A 16,655-nucleotide genomic window follows, 5' to 3' on the forward strand; every position below is an offset into this window, starting at 1 on the left:
ATTTACACAATCTATTCAGGTAAAATGGACATTGGTCATTTAGACTGCTAGCTTCCTTTTAAAACATTATCTGTATAGTGATACCTACAGCTCTATCCTGAGGTATTGCAGTTAACTGAGAACTCAGTATGCAAAATCAGTTTAAATTATTTATTGCGGTTAATTATACCTGTCTATGGTGAACTTTATCGGAAACAGTGATGCCTAGGCACTCCGTTTATTTGATCATTCTGCAGTTCCTTACTCTCCTCCATAGATTTTACTAATTAGATAATTGTGTGTTGCTGACAAATCTTGTCACTTAACTTTATTTTATAAATGTAGAAGATGGTGAATAGGTAACACACTGTACATGTTAGTAACAATCTTAGGAACACCTCACTTTTAACTACTCTGCATTGAAGAGAGTGGTTCATTTATTTTTATTTTCTTAGATGTTTTAAATCTATGATAGGATTCTACCCCTGAACATGTAATTACTATATTTCCACAATAGCTTCTTGAAGAACTTTTTTTTGGGTAAAGTGTAAATTACATTCACTGGCAGATTGGAACACTAGAAATGTTCAACCAACCATGCAATCAGATTGATATATTGTAACACACAGCACCAGATTCAATAAAAACACTGCTTGATTTTGATATTTTTAAAGCCAGATGACATGGAAATAGTTATTTTACTGAATCTGGCCCTCAGTGCTTCATAATTTTTTATGTCAAGATTTTCCCCCTGAATACTAAAAACTAACAGTTCTGCCACTGAAACAAAGAGCAGATTACTAGACTTGGGACACTTAAAGGTGAGGTTAATGTTATACACAATGGCTATTCTTTCTTTTCTTTACTGACTTTAAACACCACCGCCACCCATTTATATGAATGACTTATTCTGACTTTAAAAGGATATAGCCAGAGCCCCAGGAATTTCACAATTCTGTGGCAAGAGGTGGCATCTCTGCCCTTTCCTTTGCTGTGGAATATAAGTTTTTTTGTTTCTAGATAACTAAAAACATGAATGGAGTCAGTGAAAACTGATCCAGTGTTGTTTTTCTGAGTCTGCATACCGTATAAACAGTAGCTATGAGAGGTTTGAACTGCCCCATTCATTTCAATTAGTTTTTTTTTAAAAAACTCTGAAACCAAACAGCTACTATTTAGTTAGCAGCTATTTCAGTGTTCAGCATTTTAGCAAAGACATCCAGTTAACAGGTTTCTCCCACAATTCCAGTCTCCCAACCTAGGCCACTGAACAAATTATAGTGACACAGCTATGGTGCTGAGCTATACTTGCATAATCCTGCAGTAGCGTAGATTCAGTTTACAGCACTGGAAGGGGTTTTTCCAACACTGCAGGAGCTCCACCTCCCCAACTGACTGAAGCATTTTTCCGTCCATCTAGTTGCGTCTACACCCGGAGTTGGGTCAGTATAGCTATCTCAGCCAGGGGTGTGCATTCTTTACACTCCTACATAATGTAGTTATGTTGACCTAAATTTTAAATGTAGACCAGGCCTTAGACTTGCAAGAAACGGGGGTCAATGATCACATCAGATACCAGTCTGCTAGCATGAAGTGTTCATCTAGAAAATTAGACAATGCCGGGGGCCTGGTCCAATGAAGAAAGAACTCTACTGGAATTGTAAACTGTCAGGTTTAAAATATTCCATCAGAAAATGTTCAGCCAGCTCTACTATTCAATACTCTGAACAGAAGACTCTTCATTTGTTTGTTAGTGTATCATGGGATTCCATGACTGCTGCAATTAAAAAAAAAAAAAAAATCATAGCTTCACAATTGCATTGCTCCTTCCTTCCTATTTCTAGCCCCTTATGGTTGAAGATAGTATTCCAATATTAACTAAGGGCTGGTCTACACTAGAAAATTAGGTTGGTATAACTACATTGCTCAGGGGTGTGAAAAATCTACACCCTTGGGTGGCATAGCTAAGCCGACCTAAGTCCCCATGTACACTTGTTTCCATTAAAAAAGTAAATGCTCTTGTTTACACATCCGAAGTGACTATACTCCTTTCTTTTTGCCCAGATCCTACACACCAGAAATAAAATAGGGCACAATTTAGCTTTGAGGAGAAAAGCTTTTTTTTAAAAAATAAAAAATATTTTTCTTTCTTTCAATGTCACTCCTAGTGTATTGGTGTTAAAATACAAAAATCTTCACTGCCAAAATAAGTTAACCTGGTGCAAAGCATTAAAGCCATCCTCACTGGAGAGATGATTTACTGTTACCAGTGAAGCCTAAAAAGCAACAGAGAAACTCCTCCCTAAAGCACATCCAAGTTCATTCTATCCATTTTATTGCAGCTTCTTTGGCAGAAAGAGGATCAGCGTGGAGACATCTGCAGAGCAACCAGCTGGTCTTTGAGCTAAACATTCCCAAACCATAGAATCATAGGACTGGAAGGGATCTTGAGAGGTCATCTAGTCCAGTCCCCTGCACTCAGGGCAGGACTAAGTATTATAACAAACTATGTTCTAATCCTTTGCAGATGAATCCTTCAGAAAAAACAGGTGTTCCACATGGGGCTCCTTCAATAAGAAACAAACAGGTTTGGGTGATATCTCTTCACATTTTACTTATTATTTCCTCTCCTTATCCTCCCTTTCCCTTCCTTCACTCCTCAGTTCTCCTCAACAGTACAGAACGGGGGTGTTGATGAAGAGAAACAGTCAAACCTTTCTTACCTGAGATTTTTTTTTATGACTTACCACCACTACCAAACAAAACCATGCTCAGTATCTGAAGAGCTATGTAGTTCTACAAAGATGCAGCTATTTTTTTTTCTGTGATGACTCTCAAAGTTGCTTGCCTTAACAGTTTGTATGTTATACAAAGGGTAAAAAAGTGTACAGTTCCTGAATTGATGTGTTTTATCTACGTAAGTTTGGAAAGAAGTTTCGGTCAGGAAGCAGAATGTGATGGCTTACAGTTCTATGTTCACATCAAAGTGCTTGAACTGCCCCTTGTCTCAGTATGGATGGACACAACCTATTAGGGAAGACTGGTGGAAATATCCATCTTAAAAAGGAAATTCGCAAAAAAAGTCTTCCAGTCTCTCTCACTAGCACAACCTTTTATGTGAATAGCAAGCAATAAATTATTATTTACCATTAATAACCAGAGTCCTTGATCAGAACCAGGGCCCTGTCTGGCTAGGCACTAGGAACTGACCAAAACTCACTCCAGAGATTAGTTTAATGAACATGGAAAACATGGAATTTTGATTATGTACATAAATTTTTTTAAAATGAAAAATTCTTCTTTTCCAAATAATGTGTGCACATGTAAAGGATCTATTGATAATTGGTGAAATGTTTAGAAGAGCATTTTAAATTAGTTGACTAGCTTAAAAAAAGGTAATATAACAGACATTTCATTTAAGCACAAACATTTCTGGAGATTTAGTTTTTGCTGAACACGGTCACTAGGCTGTCAAAATGATGAAGTAATTAAATCTTCTACCAATTTCAGTTTAATTTATACAATTTAGTAAATCTCAAATGTTCTTTAAAAGAAAATTCACAAGCAGAAATTATGTGAATATTCAGCACTCGGAAGTCATATAATGACTTTCAAATTAAATTACAGGTCACATACATATTTAACATGTGAATAAAGAATTATTAAATATTTTTATGCTGACAAAATCAAGAGATTTTCCTTAAAGTATCAACATTGCTAGCACCAATTATGTTTCTCCTGCATACAAACTCCCATTTTACCCTAAATTACAGAGAGCTTTCAAAGCAGGCAGGATGTTTATTGTGGAAATGAGAAAAGACTTACCTTCACATCCCTGTGAATTATGTTATTATCATGACAGTAACGTAGAGCTTCCAGTATCTGTCTCATGTAATGACTGTAAAAACAAAATATGTCTAAGACTATATAACAAACTTGTGAAAAAATACTATATAAACACGGTGCACTCAGTTTTAAGCCTCCCACCTACAAAACTATCATTACAAAACTTACCTTTAAAGTCCACAATTATAAATATGCCAAGTGTTAGAGTGGGAATTATGTATTCATAAGAATGAATAATAAAAATAAATTGTGAACACTAATGTCTCTAATAATTTCAAAATTTGAAGGGTATTTTGACCATTAATAAGTTTTTTTTTTTTTTTTTTTTTTTTAGGAAAAAACCCACCCACCCAGTTAAAAATGTAATTTATAATAAAATAAGTTTATGTTAACAAAATAGAGTACAATATTATTACTATTACAGTTCACTTTCTTTTTTCCTAATATTCAATTATTTCTACTAATCCAATAAAGAAACGGAATCACTGTTATAGGAATGAACACACTGCATATCAATACATGCAAATCACAAATACACAAAGAAAAGATCAAAATATTATGTAAAAGATTAACAGTTAAGGTACAGAGGAAAACTGAAAATCAACTAGTTAAGTAAAGGATCATTCAGCCAGTTACAACAATTACATTGTGAACAATTACATTTTTGTGACGACAATACATACACACATGAATTTGCCAAATCCATGAATACATTTAATAGACGTTATATTTGCTTATTTTACATTTAGTATACACTAAATTATAACCTCAAGCAGGATTCATTTCAGGCTGTGGAATTGTATTTTAGACTTGTAATCCTGATTCAATGTCACTTTTTTTTTTAATTCCTATGGAACAGTAATGAATGCTAATAATAGGGGCACAGGAATTCTGCATAAACTTTTATTAAATTCTACAGAATGTCCCTTCCTCAATTCTACAGATCTCTTTGGAAAATGTGCACTGATCTGGGCATCAGGAGACCTGGATTCATTCTGAGCTCTCCGACTGGCTCACTGGAATGACTGAGGGCAAATAATAATGTCTCAAATTTTCAAATACATTAAGTTAATTTTTTTAATTTCCACTTTGATATCCACAAGGTGCTAAGCACTCACAAATTCAACTGATGTCATTAGGGGCTGTAGGTTGTCAGCATATCTCAATTTGGGAACCCAAAAATGAAGGAACCCTTCTTTAAATTTTGGCCTGAAACTCTCAACACCTTGGTTTCTCCATCTGTGAAATAAATATTTTGATATTTATTCACTTTTATAATGTGGTTTCAGATCTATCAATGTACAATACTATATAATGCTATATAAGCAATGAAAATTATACTGAATTGTATAGTGAATTATTAGTATTTTTAGGTAGTTTTAACTAAGTGATCATTTTGCTTCAGACAGTTGTTTCTAACTCATCCCCTCCCTTTCCATCCCAAAAGCTTTTATACCTGACTCTAGATGTTATGGTCCTAGATTTTCACTCTCTCTCTCCCTTCACTCAATTGCTTTGCAACATTATTCTGCAGAATGCCCCTTAAAATTAATCCAACCACAATGGACACAGCATGCTAGCGTGATTTTCTACTAGAATAGTCAATAGTAAAAGTCAAATTGATAAACTACTTGGCAGCATTTCTGAGGCCTTGGCTACACTGGCGCTGTACAGCGCTGCAACTTGCTGCGCTCGGGGGGGTGAAAATGCCCCCCCACCCGAGCGCCGTGGCAGCGCTGTGAATTCTCAAGTGTAGCCAAGGCCTTAGGTAAAAATTCAAGTTCACAAAATACATTAATTAAACTCTATCACTAGAGATAACATAGAGCATGCATACAAGGGAAGTTGTATTAGTGCATAATGAAACAATGAAAGTATATTGTGCTTCTTTTTCCAACTTAGAACATCTCAGATAAAGTCAAAACAGAGGGCTTCACACCACTACCTAACCCAAGGGTGGGCAAACTTTTTGTCCCGAGGGCCACATCTGGGTTTGGAAATTGTAAGGTGGGCCATGAATGCTCACAAAATTGGGGCTGGAGTGTGGGAGGTGGTGAGGGCTCAGGCTGGGGCTGCAGGCTCTGGGCGGGGGTGAGGGCTGCGAATGAGGGGTTTGGGGGTAGAAGGGTGTTCTGGGCTGGGACCGAGGGGTTCAGAGGAAGGGAGGGGGATCAGGGCTGGAGCACGGGGGGGGAGGGGTTGTGCTCTGGCTGGGGGTGCAGGGTCTGGGGATGAGGGGTTTGTGGTGCAGGAGGGTGCTCCGGGCTGGGACTGAGGGTTCAGAGGGTGGGAGGGGGATCAAGGCTGGGGCAGTGGGTTGGCTCAGGGATGCAGGCTCAGGGCGGCACTTAACTCAAGCGGCTCCGGGAAGCAGCAGCATGTCCCCCCTCTGGCTCCTATGCGGAAGCCTGGCCAGGCGGCTCTGCTGCGCGCTGCCCTGTCCATAGGTGCAGCCCCTGCAGCTCCCCACCCCGAGCACCGACTCCACACTCCCATTGGCCAGGAACCATGGCCAATGGGAGCTGGGGGGGGGGGGGGGAGGAGAGTGCCTGCGGGCAAGATCCGCATGCGGAGACTCCTGCCTCCCTCTCCTCCCCCGCCTAGGAGCCGGACCTGCTGGCCACTTCCGGGGTGCAGTGCGGAGCCAGGATAGGGAGGAAGCCTGCCTTAGTCCCACTGCACCGCTGACCGGAAGCCACCCGAGGTAAGCCCGCGCCCCGTGCCCCAACCCCCTGCCCCAGCCTTGAGCCCCCCCAAACCCGGAGCCCCTTCCTGCATCCCAAACCCCTCATCCCCAGTCCCACCCCAGAGCCCACACCCCCAGCCCAGAGCACATCCCCCTTCCTACACCCCAACCCCCTGCCTCAACCCACAGCCCCCTCCCATATTCCAAATCCCTTGCCTCACCCCCCCCAGCCTAGAGGACCCTACTGTACCCGAAACCCATCATCCCCAACCCCACCCCAGAGCCTCCAGTCCCAGCTGGAGCCCTCACCCCCTTGTGCACCCCAATTCCCTGCCCTAGCCTGGAGCACCCTGAACCCCTCATTTCTGACCCCATCCCGGAGCCTGCACCCCCAGTTAGAGCCCTCACCCCCTCCTGCACCCCAACCCCCTGCCTCAGCCCAGTGAAACGAGTGAGGGTGGGAGAGAGCGAGCCACCGAGGGAGGAGGAATGTAATGAGTGGGGAGCGGGGCTAGGGTGTTCGGTTTTATGTGATTAGAAAGTTGGCAACCCTCTCTGCAATTTATCTTAATCTTGTATTTCTAAATTAGAAATTGAGTTAAGTGACTGCATGAAAAGCGCTAAACAAGTGAAGACACTTTTGGATCTTCCACTGTATTTGAGAGAGCAATATGGTAATAGGATCTGCTTGTAGACAAAGTGACAAATTATCAGCTTCCATGCATTTCACATGAGCAGAGATGCCACGTATACTGAGGTAATAAATTCTAAAATCTACACTCACTTAGCAATGAACTGTTTTTATTTAAAAAGCAACAGAGGGTCCTGTGGCACCTTTGAGACTAACAGAAGTATTGGGAGCATAAGCTTTCGTGGGTAAGAACCTCACTTCTTCAGTTTCTCACACTTCTTTGCAAATTGTACATGGTATTTGTCTCAAGCAGGACAGATTTATCACATACTTATTTCACTGGAGTCTATACTCAGTGACAAAGTTAGGCAAGCATGCAAGTAAGGACAAATATTTTGAATGTTAGTCTCTGAAATTGAGTCAATTTAAAATTTAGGGTTGGATAGTTAAAACTGTAAAATAAGCTAAGTAAGCTATTATTTGACTGCATGACCATCACAACATAGAATACGCACTACTGTCAGAATCAATTTTACATAAAATTTGATAACAAGTCAAAAGTATGATGATAGAAATGAGGTTATATTAAAATGACTTCGTTGACAGCATTCCTACAAAATAGAGGAAGGGACAGTCACAGCCTCAAGAAGTCTACGTTAAGAAGTAAACAATACTTTTTATTTATAGAGATCCAATGGATGACCACAGGATTCATTACAAGTTCTGATCTTGGTTCCACACATTCTGTGATTATCCCATGTTTAGCACTTTGACCACTCACAGAACCCAATATATCATGCACATTTAAAGGGCATATTAATGAAATGAGACCACATTATAAAATAATATATTTTAGGGAAACAACAAGTCTCTCCAATACTTGTCAATCAATTCACTTTATTACAACATGGTGGGGATTTAGAGCCACCTTTTGGCAGACCTTATGTTCACATCAACACATATGCAGTTCTCCAAAGAACAGTCTACCAAAGCAGCAACAGCAAATAATTCACTGAGAAGTGTCAGATTACACAAGAACATAAAAGGTTGTTACAAGGAGGAGGGAGAAAAATTGTTCATCTTAACCTCTTATAGGACAAGAAGCAATGGGCTTAAATTGCAGCAAGGGAGGTTTCAGTTGGACATTAGGAAAAACTTCCTAACTGTCAGGGTGGTTAAGCACTGGAATAAATTGCCTAGGGAGGTTGTGGAATCTCCATCATTGGAGTTTTTTAAGAGCAGGTTAGACAAACAGCTGTCAGGGATGGTCTAGATAGTACTTAGTCCTGCCATGAGTGCAGGGGACTGGACTAGATGACCTCTCGAGGTCCCTTCCAGTCCTATGATTCTATGATTAGATATAAATTCCAATCAATAGAGATCAAGGAGAATTTCAATGTAAAGGTTTATTTTGCGCGCATGCACGCACGCACACACTTCAGTGCACATAACAGAATTTCTTTGGTGTCTAGTTTGGTATCTACAGACTCTGCTGTTAGGTTTTCTGCTCAGTCTACAGAGGCTTTGGCTATTCAGTGAACTATGAAGTATGTTTTTTTTATTTATATGTGTATTACTGTGTGTACATTTAAGAATCCAATAGACTGAATTAAGATTTTATGAAGCTACAAGGTCTAGAAAAATGAGTGCAGAACTAGAAGCCCAGAATTTATGAGTTCCACTCCCAACTCCAACTGACTTACCTTATCACTCAAACAGATTTTTACAAAAATCTATGCCCACCGTTTCAGTTACCACCTTTTGCTGACAACTCAACTGTTCATCTCCCCTCCTGAACTTGGCCCCTCTGGTCCAATCTCGTATCACTTCCTTTCTCACTTATATTTTTTCGGACATCACACCATTTTCTCAAGTTAAAAGTCAAACTGAGCATCTTGTCCTCTTTTAAAACATCTCCTGTTTCTATTTTCACTTTCTCTTTTTTACAACTTCATCACCTTCCTGGTCAAGCTCTGGTCATTTTCAACTCTACTCACCTCCTTTGTTTCTCATATCTAGACTTATGCCAAACACAAGTGCAGACATTTCTCCTCCTATATCTCCCAAATTTGCTACTTTATCACTCTCACTGCTAAAACTCTTGCATGCTATCATTTCTCACTTAGAAAACTATAACCTTCTCCTTTCCAGCCTCCTCGTCTCTTATTTTACAGCTCAAATACATTCAATTTTAAAAGTTATTTTTCTTTCCCAACACTCTGATCATGTCAGCCTCCTTGGAGCCCCTCTGCTGGCTTCGTCTCTCATTCTACATCAAGTTTAAACTCCATTGCAGAGCATTCTATGATTCTAATCAGTTTCTTTCTGTAGCCCCTTCCAGGACATAAACCTTTATAGCCTTTACCTCAAAGCGAAATATCAATTTCTGCATGATTCAAAGGCCTTACTGGCAGAGCTGACTGCAAAAAGAAACTGACTAGAATTATTGCTTTGTCTTTGCAGTTAACTTTCAGTATAAAGAACTTGATATAGATAAAAACTGACTAATACTAGTCAGTGTAAATCTGCCTGAAGCTCTTTTCACAGAAAGTTGCAAATGGAAGCAACCTATGTTGCTTGTCATTTTGCCTACTTGGTGCCTCAGGCTAACTTGCCTATGTTACTTATGCTTAAAACAAGCCCTTTCCCTACAAGTTTGATTCATTAGGTGGCACTCTTGCCCCACACTGAACTAATGCCAAGCAGAGTGTTAAGTGCTGCTGATTATGGAACAACAAGTAAAATCAGTGTCCTTACCCACTGTGGTCCTTAAAGATTCTAAGGGCTTGTCTACAATTAAAACACTACAGGGGCACAGTTATGCCACTGTAACACGGGAGGGGTTCTCTGTTGACCTACAGCTGTGTACATGGGGACCTGGGTCGGCTTAATTACACCACTCGGGGGTGTAGATTTTTCATACCCTGAGCGACGTAGTTATGCCAACCTAATTTTCTAGTGTAGACCAGGCCTAAGAAAGGAATTTAGGCCCAATAGCCTGGCTAAATTATAGTCTGAATAACTGCTTCCTTGTCTTCCAAATGCTATTGTTTCAACTGAATACAATATATTTTAAAATGGATTTCTTGTTCTAAACTGTTGCATAACGTTATTGTGTGCTGTTAAGTACTTGCTGAGACCATCCCAGCAGCTCCATAGTTAAGACTGTATTATGTTTTACACAAAGCAGAGTTTAAATCCCTTAAATTACTGTTAAAACCTCACACAGATCATTGCCAAACTTGCATACATTTAAATAAGGATAAACATCAGTATTCTAGATAATTTTCATAGTATATTCAGTTGTAGTTTGCTTAGAATTCTCAACATGAATAATTTATTTTGGAATTCTTTTTTTCCCTACTAGTCTAATGTTTTTGGGTCTGTATGGCTTAGTTCCAACAATTACATATTTCTAATTTTCTGCATTAGTTAATCCTGTAAAACATACCAGCATCGTAGGATTTTGGGGAAAAAAGTGTGAAGTCTAAACAAAGATATGACAGTATCTGACATACTTTTTTCAGATATCAAGGAAGCAGATGGAGAACGTTTCTCTGCTATGGGCCTCCTGGCACAGAAAAAAGGAGCAGGAGTCAATGGTCACTGAAGCCGACTAAGCTCAGCATGGGCTACAGGGAGCAGAGCGTGCCAGGATGAACACATTAGTAAATAAATAGGCAGGGGACACGAGCACTTTTCTTTACCTGACAGACCTACTATGGCTTGTTAGAGGGGAATCTTCATGCTGAGAACCATAGCAGATCTATCAAGTGGAAAAGGCAGTACAGTGTTCAGTGCTACAGCAGGGAAAGACACTCAATGCTCTTTAGCCATCCCCAGGTGATCCCCTCTACTCTTTGCTGCTGCACATAGCCCTTGCCTGTGACTTGCTCCCTCACAGCCCCATACCACCTCATTCTTACCAGCACTCCCTCCTCAGCCCTACTCCATCGCTTCTCCATGCATGGAACGGTTATGGTTTGCAAGAGAGGAATCCCGGTACTGCAAGTTAAGGCAGTTTAATTCAGTGGAGAAGCCAAAAAAGCATTAGGCCGAGGCAGGGAGTGAAGAAGCAGTCAGAGGTGTGCCTCAACTCCCGAACAGTGGCAGGAAACCAGGGTTTAAAGTGAAACCTCTGGTAGCTCAGGTTGTTCAGGACTGTTTTTTAAAATACTTGGCCAAAACGGGGCATCTGGCAGGTGAGAGTCCTACAGGTACCCAAAAGGAGTCCGTGGAAGTACGTACATTTTAAAAAGAATGTTCAATTGAATATTAGCAATATGGGATTTCATTGTCCGTTAACAGCTTTGAGTTCACTTTCATTTTAGCCTACCATGCAACTACAAAAATTAAAAAAATTAAATGGGTTAGAAACACAGGTACGGGGATAAGCTTGACACTACTAAAAGCTGCTGAGCGTGCCAGCAGTAAAATGAAATGTTTAGTCCCACCAGGCCCATTAGCCATCAAACCCCACCCAGTGTGACACTCATAAAAAGGCAAAGACAAAGACTTAAATATTGACTTGAAATAGCAATCCAACAATCTCATCAACCATTGAGAAGCACAGCTCATGTATGAGGGACCATTTTTATACATAGTTTCCTTTAAAACACTCTACTACAGATCTCCCTATAACAGTGGTTCTCAAACTTTTGTACTGGTGACCCCTTTCACACAGCAAGCCTCTGAGTGCGACCCCCCCTCCCATATAAATTAAAAAAAACAATTTTTATATTTAACACTATTATAAATGTTAAAGACAAAGCAGAGTTCAGGGGTGGAGGCTGACAGCTCGTGACCCCCACATCATAACCTCACGACCACCTAGGGGGTCATGAGCCGCAGTTTGATAACCCCTGCCCTATAAGAATCTGTGCAAACAGACTTATTTATAGCATTTCTATTTTTAACCACAAATTAGTGTAACTGAAATTACTTACTCCACCCCCTCCTCTTTACCCCGAGGGATTAGTTAAAAATTAGAGTACATACCTGGCTACGGCTTCACTGTACACAAAACCAGCATCTGCTCTCTTTACAATTTCAAAACACAGATCTGCTCCATCCATACTGTAGATAGAAAGATATGGAAAATGTTCTTGTAAGAAAACAGATAACAGGCTGCCAAGTCAAACAACAGTAAAATATTTCAGAAATATGTTCCATTTGTATAATGCTCATATCAAAAGTGCTTTAGATGCATGTACAATTCATAATTAAACAAAACTCATTTAGCAACTATATCCAAACTGTCATGTCAACTAAAAATTCTCCAATCCAAAACATCTCAGGTGCTCAACACTCTCACTCCTACCCCAACCGCATTAAAAGTCTGGGAAAGTAGCGAGCCTTTACAGCAGTGGTGCCCAAAGTTTTTGCACAGGAGGGCCACACAAACCTAAGCACGCACTTGTGTGGGCCAAACAGATTCTACATATTTTAATAAGATTTAAAGTCACCTGTATTGATTTATATTTTAAGTTCAGCTTGTTTTGGATGTATTTAGATAGGCTGTTTCTATGTACAGTATTGTCTATTTATACACTTGTGTAAACTAAAATGATGTAAACATGATGACAAAATGCTAATGAATCAGCTGTTAGTATATAGCGTTGAAGCAGGCCGTGGGCCTTCTGAAATGCTCTCGTGGGCTGTAGGTTGCCCCCCCCTCGCTTTACAACATACCCTAACGTCAACAGATTCAGGCTCAGTCAGACCTAGGGGGAAAACTAATTCTAGAACCAACATCTTGCCAACAAAAGCATCCAGCTGGTCCCTGAGGGCCAAAGGACTTGTCTGCTCAGGCAATCCAACTGATCTCATCTGCCACGGTTAGATGCAGTCTCTCCAACACACAGGCCCCAGACCATAGGAGGACTTTATAGGTTAGAAATAAATAACCTGAACAACACTAAGAAATGAACTAGAAAGCCAGCACAGTTCTGGAGCACTGATGATGTAATATTCAACATGTGGGAAGCTCCTTTAAAAAGGCAGGTGTCCACGTTTTGTAGTAACTTAAGTTAAGTGATCTTCAAAGGGTACCCCAATGTAGGGTGCTTTACAGTAATTCAGCTGGAAATAGAGGCATGGATGACTATGGCAAGATCCATGTCCAGGACAAATAGCTGCAATCCCCTACTTCAGAGCAAATGGAAAAAGCCCTCTTGGCCACTGATGCTATCTGGAGTTGGATAGACAGCTGGAGGGCCCAAGACTTATAGACTTTAAGATAAAAAGGGACCATCATGATAATCTAAATCTGACCTCCTACACATTGCAGGCCACAGCACCTCACCCATTTACTCCTGAAATAAACCCCTAACCTCTGGCTGAATTCTGAAGTACTCAAAACATGGTTTAAAGACTTCAAGTTATAGAAAATCCACCATTTACACTAGTTTAAACTTGCAAGTGACCTGTGGTCCATGCTGCAGAGGGCAGGGTCTCTGCCAACCTGACCCAAGGGAAAATTCCTTTGCGACCCCAAATATGGCAATGAATTAGACCCTGAGCATGTGGCAAACCCCACCAGCCAGACACCCGGGAAAGAATTATCTGTAGTAACTCAGAGCCCTCCCCATCTAGTGTCCTATCACCCGCCATTGGAGATATTTACTGCTAGCAGTCGCAAATTGCCTACATGCTATTGTAGGCAATCTCCTCCATAAACTTATCAAAGCGCAGTCTTGAAGCCAGTTAGGTTTTTTGCCCCCACTGCTCCCCTTGGAAGGCTGCTCCAGAACTTCACTCCTCTGATGGTTAGAAACTTTCACCTAATTTCAAGCCCAAACTTGTTGATGACCAGTTTATAGCCATTTTTTTCTTGTGTCCTTATTGGCGCTTAACTTAATAACTTCACCTTCCCTGGTATTTATCCCTCTGATGTATTTATAGAGCAATCACATCTCCCTCAGCCTTCTTTTGGTTAGGCTAAACAAACCAAGCTCTTTGAGTATCCTCTCATAAGGAAGGTTTCTCATTCCTGGGATCATCTAGTAGCTCTTCTTTGCATCTGTTCCAGTTTGAATTAATCTTTCTTAAACATGGCAGACCAGAATTTCATACAGTATTCCAGCTGAGGTCTCAACAGTACCTTGTACAATGGTACTAACACTTCCCTGTCTCTACTGGAAATACCTCTATCCTAGGACTGCATTAGCCTTTTTCACATGTTAAATAAGATTGGTCTCAAGACCGATCCCTGAGGAACTCCACTAGTAACCTCCCTCCACCCTGACAGTTCACCTTTCAGTATAACCAATTGTAATCTCCCCTTTAACCAGTTCCTTATCCACCTTTCAATTCTCATATTAATCGCCATCTTCTTCAATTTAACTGATAATTTCCCATGTGGAACTGTATCAAATGCCTTACTGAAATCCAGGTAAATTAGATCTACTTCATTTCCTTTGTCTAAAAAAAAAAAAAAAAAAAAAATAAATTCTCAAAGAAGGGGATCAGGATGGTCTGGCACGATCTACCTTTTGTAAAACCATGTTGGATTTTATCCCACTCACCGCTAACGTCTATGTCCTTAACTACTTTCTTTTTCAAAATTTGTTCCAAGAACTTGCATACAATTGAAGTCAAACTAACGGGCCTGTCGTTTCTGGATCACTTTTTTCCTTTCTTAAAAACAGAAACTATATTAGCAATTCTCCAGTCACAGAGTATGACCCAGATTCATTAAACATCCTTGCTATTGGACTGGAATAATTTTCATAGTGGGGGTGCTGAGAACCATTCAATCAAACTGTGAACCATTTATATAATGGAAACTACTTCAAGCTAGGGGGTGCGGCAGCACCAGCAGCATTCCTAGTTCCAACACCTATGCTTGCAATTTCATGTGCTAGTTTCTTTAATATTCTTGGATGGAGATTGTCCACGGCCCCCTAGATTAGAAACTTTAACAACAAATTGCAGGCCCACATCCCAACTCTTAGTTGAAGGGGCAGATACCACATCTGCCAGTACTCCATCTTCCCCCCCAATCATCAACTTTATCTTATTCAGATTTAGGTTCAGCCATCTAGCTTTCATTCAAGCCTCAATCTTGGCGAGACAGGGGAAGCTAAGCAACCAAAGCATGAGTCAAATTAAATGAAAATATACAGCAGTGTTCTCAAAATACTACGGGTAGTGCAATCCATACCAAATCTGCATCTCCCTTACTGCTCTTGTATATACGCTGAACAAGAGGTGTGAAAAAGACAATCTTATGGTACCATACACAACAGGACCCTCAAAGCAAACATCCAGTTACATATTATCCTACAAGTCCTTTCACAGAGGAAAAAATGAAGCTACACAAGTGTAACTGTATTTACACCAGGGACTGCAGTTGTATGCAAGGCAATCTCATTCAGATACTGTATTCCAAGGAGGGAATTCTATTGAAAATGAATTTTAAATAGAAACTTTCAGCCATATATTCCAAAAAGGCAACAGTCTCTCCAGCTAGTATTCCATAGGGATGATGTAGAAGTCAATCAGATAGTTTAGCACCCCCTACAGGCTCCCTCACTCGCAAACAATGGCTGTGCACATTGCATTGTTGACTCTGTTCACTGGTTCCTTGTTTTTTTTCCTACCTAACTGCCCATCGAGAGACAAGGTGGGCTAGGTAATATTTTTTGTTGAACCAACTTCTGTTGGAGAGAGAGAAGTTTTCGAGTCACACAGAGCTCTTCTTCAGGTATTCAGATATTCTCTAATTTCCTGGGACTGACATGGCTACAACTAATTGCCTATACTCTCTAGGTCCTGGTCTACACTATAAACTTATATTGGTATAACTATGTTGCTCAGGGGTGTGGAAAATCCTCACCCCTGAGCGACAGTTATACCGACCTAACCCCTGGTGTAGACAGAGTTATGTGGATGGGAGGGCTTCTCCTGTGGACATAGCTACCGCTTCTCAGTGAGGTGGAGTACCTATGCTGACGGGAGAAGTTCTCCTGTCAGTCTAGGTAGTGTCTTCATTAAGTGCTACAGCAGTGCCGCTGCAGCACTGTAAGTGTACACAAGCCGTAAGGTAATCTAATTTTCCAATGAGAAGAAGTAAGGCACTTGTGGATTCATGGAAAATATTGCTTTTATAAACATCAGACTATAAATAAGCTTCCATTTGTCAGCAGTACAATATTCTCCAGAACTAAGGAGATTGACTGAGATTTATAGCACAGTGTACATCCATTGCTTAACAGCATGTCTACAAAGTTTACACATCCAAGCTTTAGCAGACCAAGAGAGAAGCAAGTATCAGCATAGAAGACCCCGTATGGAAAGTGACCTGTAAGCAGTTTTCTAGAGGGTCGCTGTGATCTGAAAGTCTGCCTTTCCCCGATGCAGTGCCTCTGCAATTGTGATCAGATGACGACTCTTTTTCTCAGGCCTTTCGAAAGGGAGGCTGAAGTGTTAGGGTGGTTGAAAGTGGAGGAGGTATTATTCATGCACCTCCAACTGATCACAACTGCATCAGCACTGCATCACGGGAGAGGC

The 16,655-nt window shown here is 40.6% G+C and overlaps 1 protein-coding gene across 5 annotated transcripts in view; it reads right to left on the reverse strand.

Moving 5' to 3' along the window:
- Window positions 1-16,655, reverse strand: part of LOC112116985 (peripheral plasma membrane protein CASK) — a 408,250-nt gene that overhangs the window by 190,142 nt on the left and 201,453 nt on the right. For all 5 annotated transcript variants that reach the window (XM_024214779.3, XM_024214778.3, XM_024214777.3 and 2 more), the window contains 2 exons: window positions 12,141-12,218; window positions 3,805-3,877 (listed from right to left, as the gene is read on the reverse strand). In XM_024214779.3, coding sequence (XP_024070547.1) covers window positions 3,805-3,877; window positions 12,141-12,218 — 151 coding nt within the window. The remainder of the gene's footprint in view (window positions 1-3,804; window positions 3,878-12,140; window positions 12,219-16,655) is intronic.

Source organism: Terrapene carolina, unplaced genomic scaffold (genome assembly GCF_002925995.2).
Source record: "Terrapene carolina triunguis isolate 2854851 unplaced genomic scaffold, T_m_triunguis-2.0 Scaffold24, whole genome shotgun sequence".
NCBI lineage: Eukaryota > Metazoa > Chordata > Testudines > Emydidae > Terrapene > Terrapene triunguis.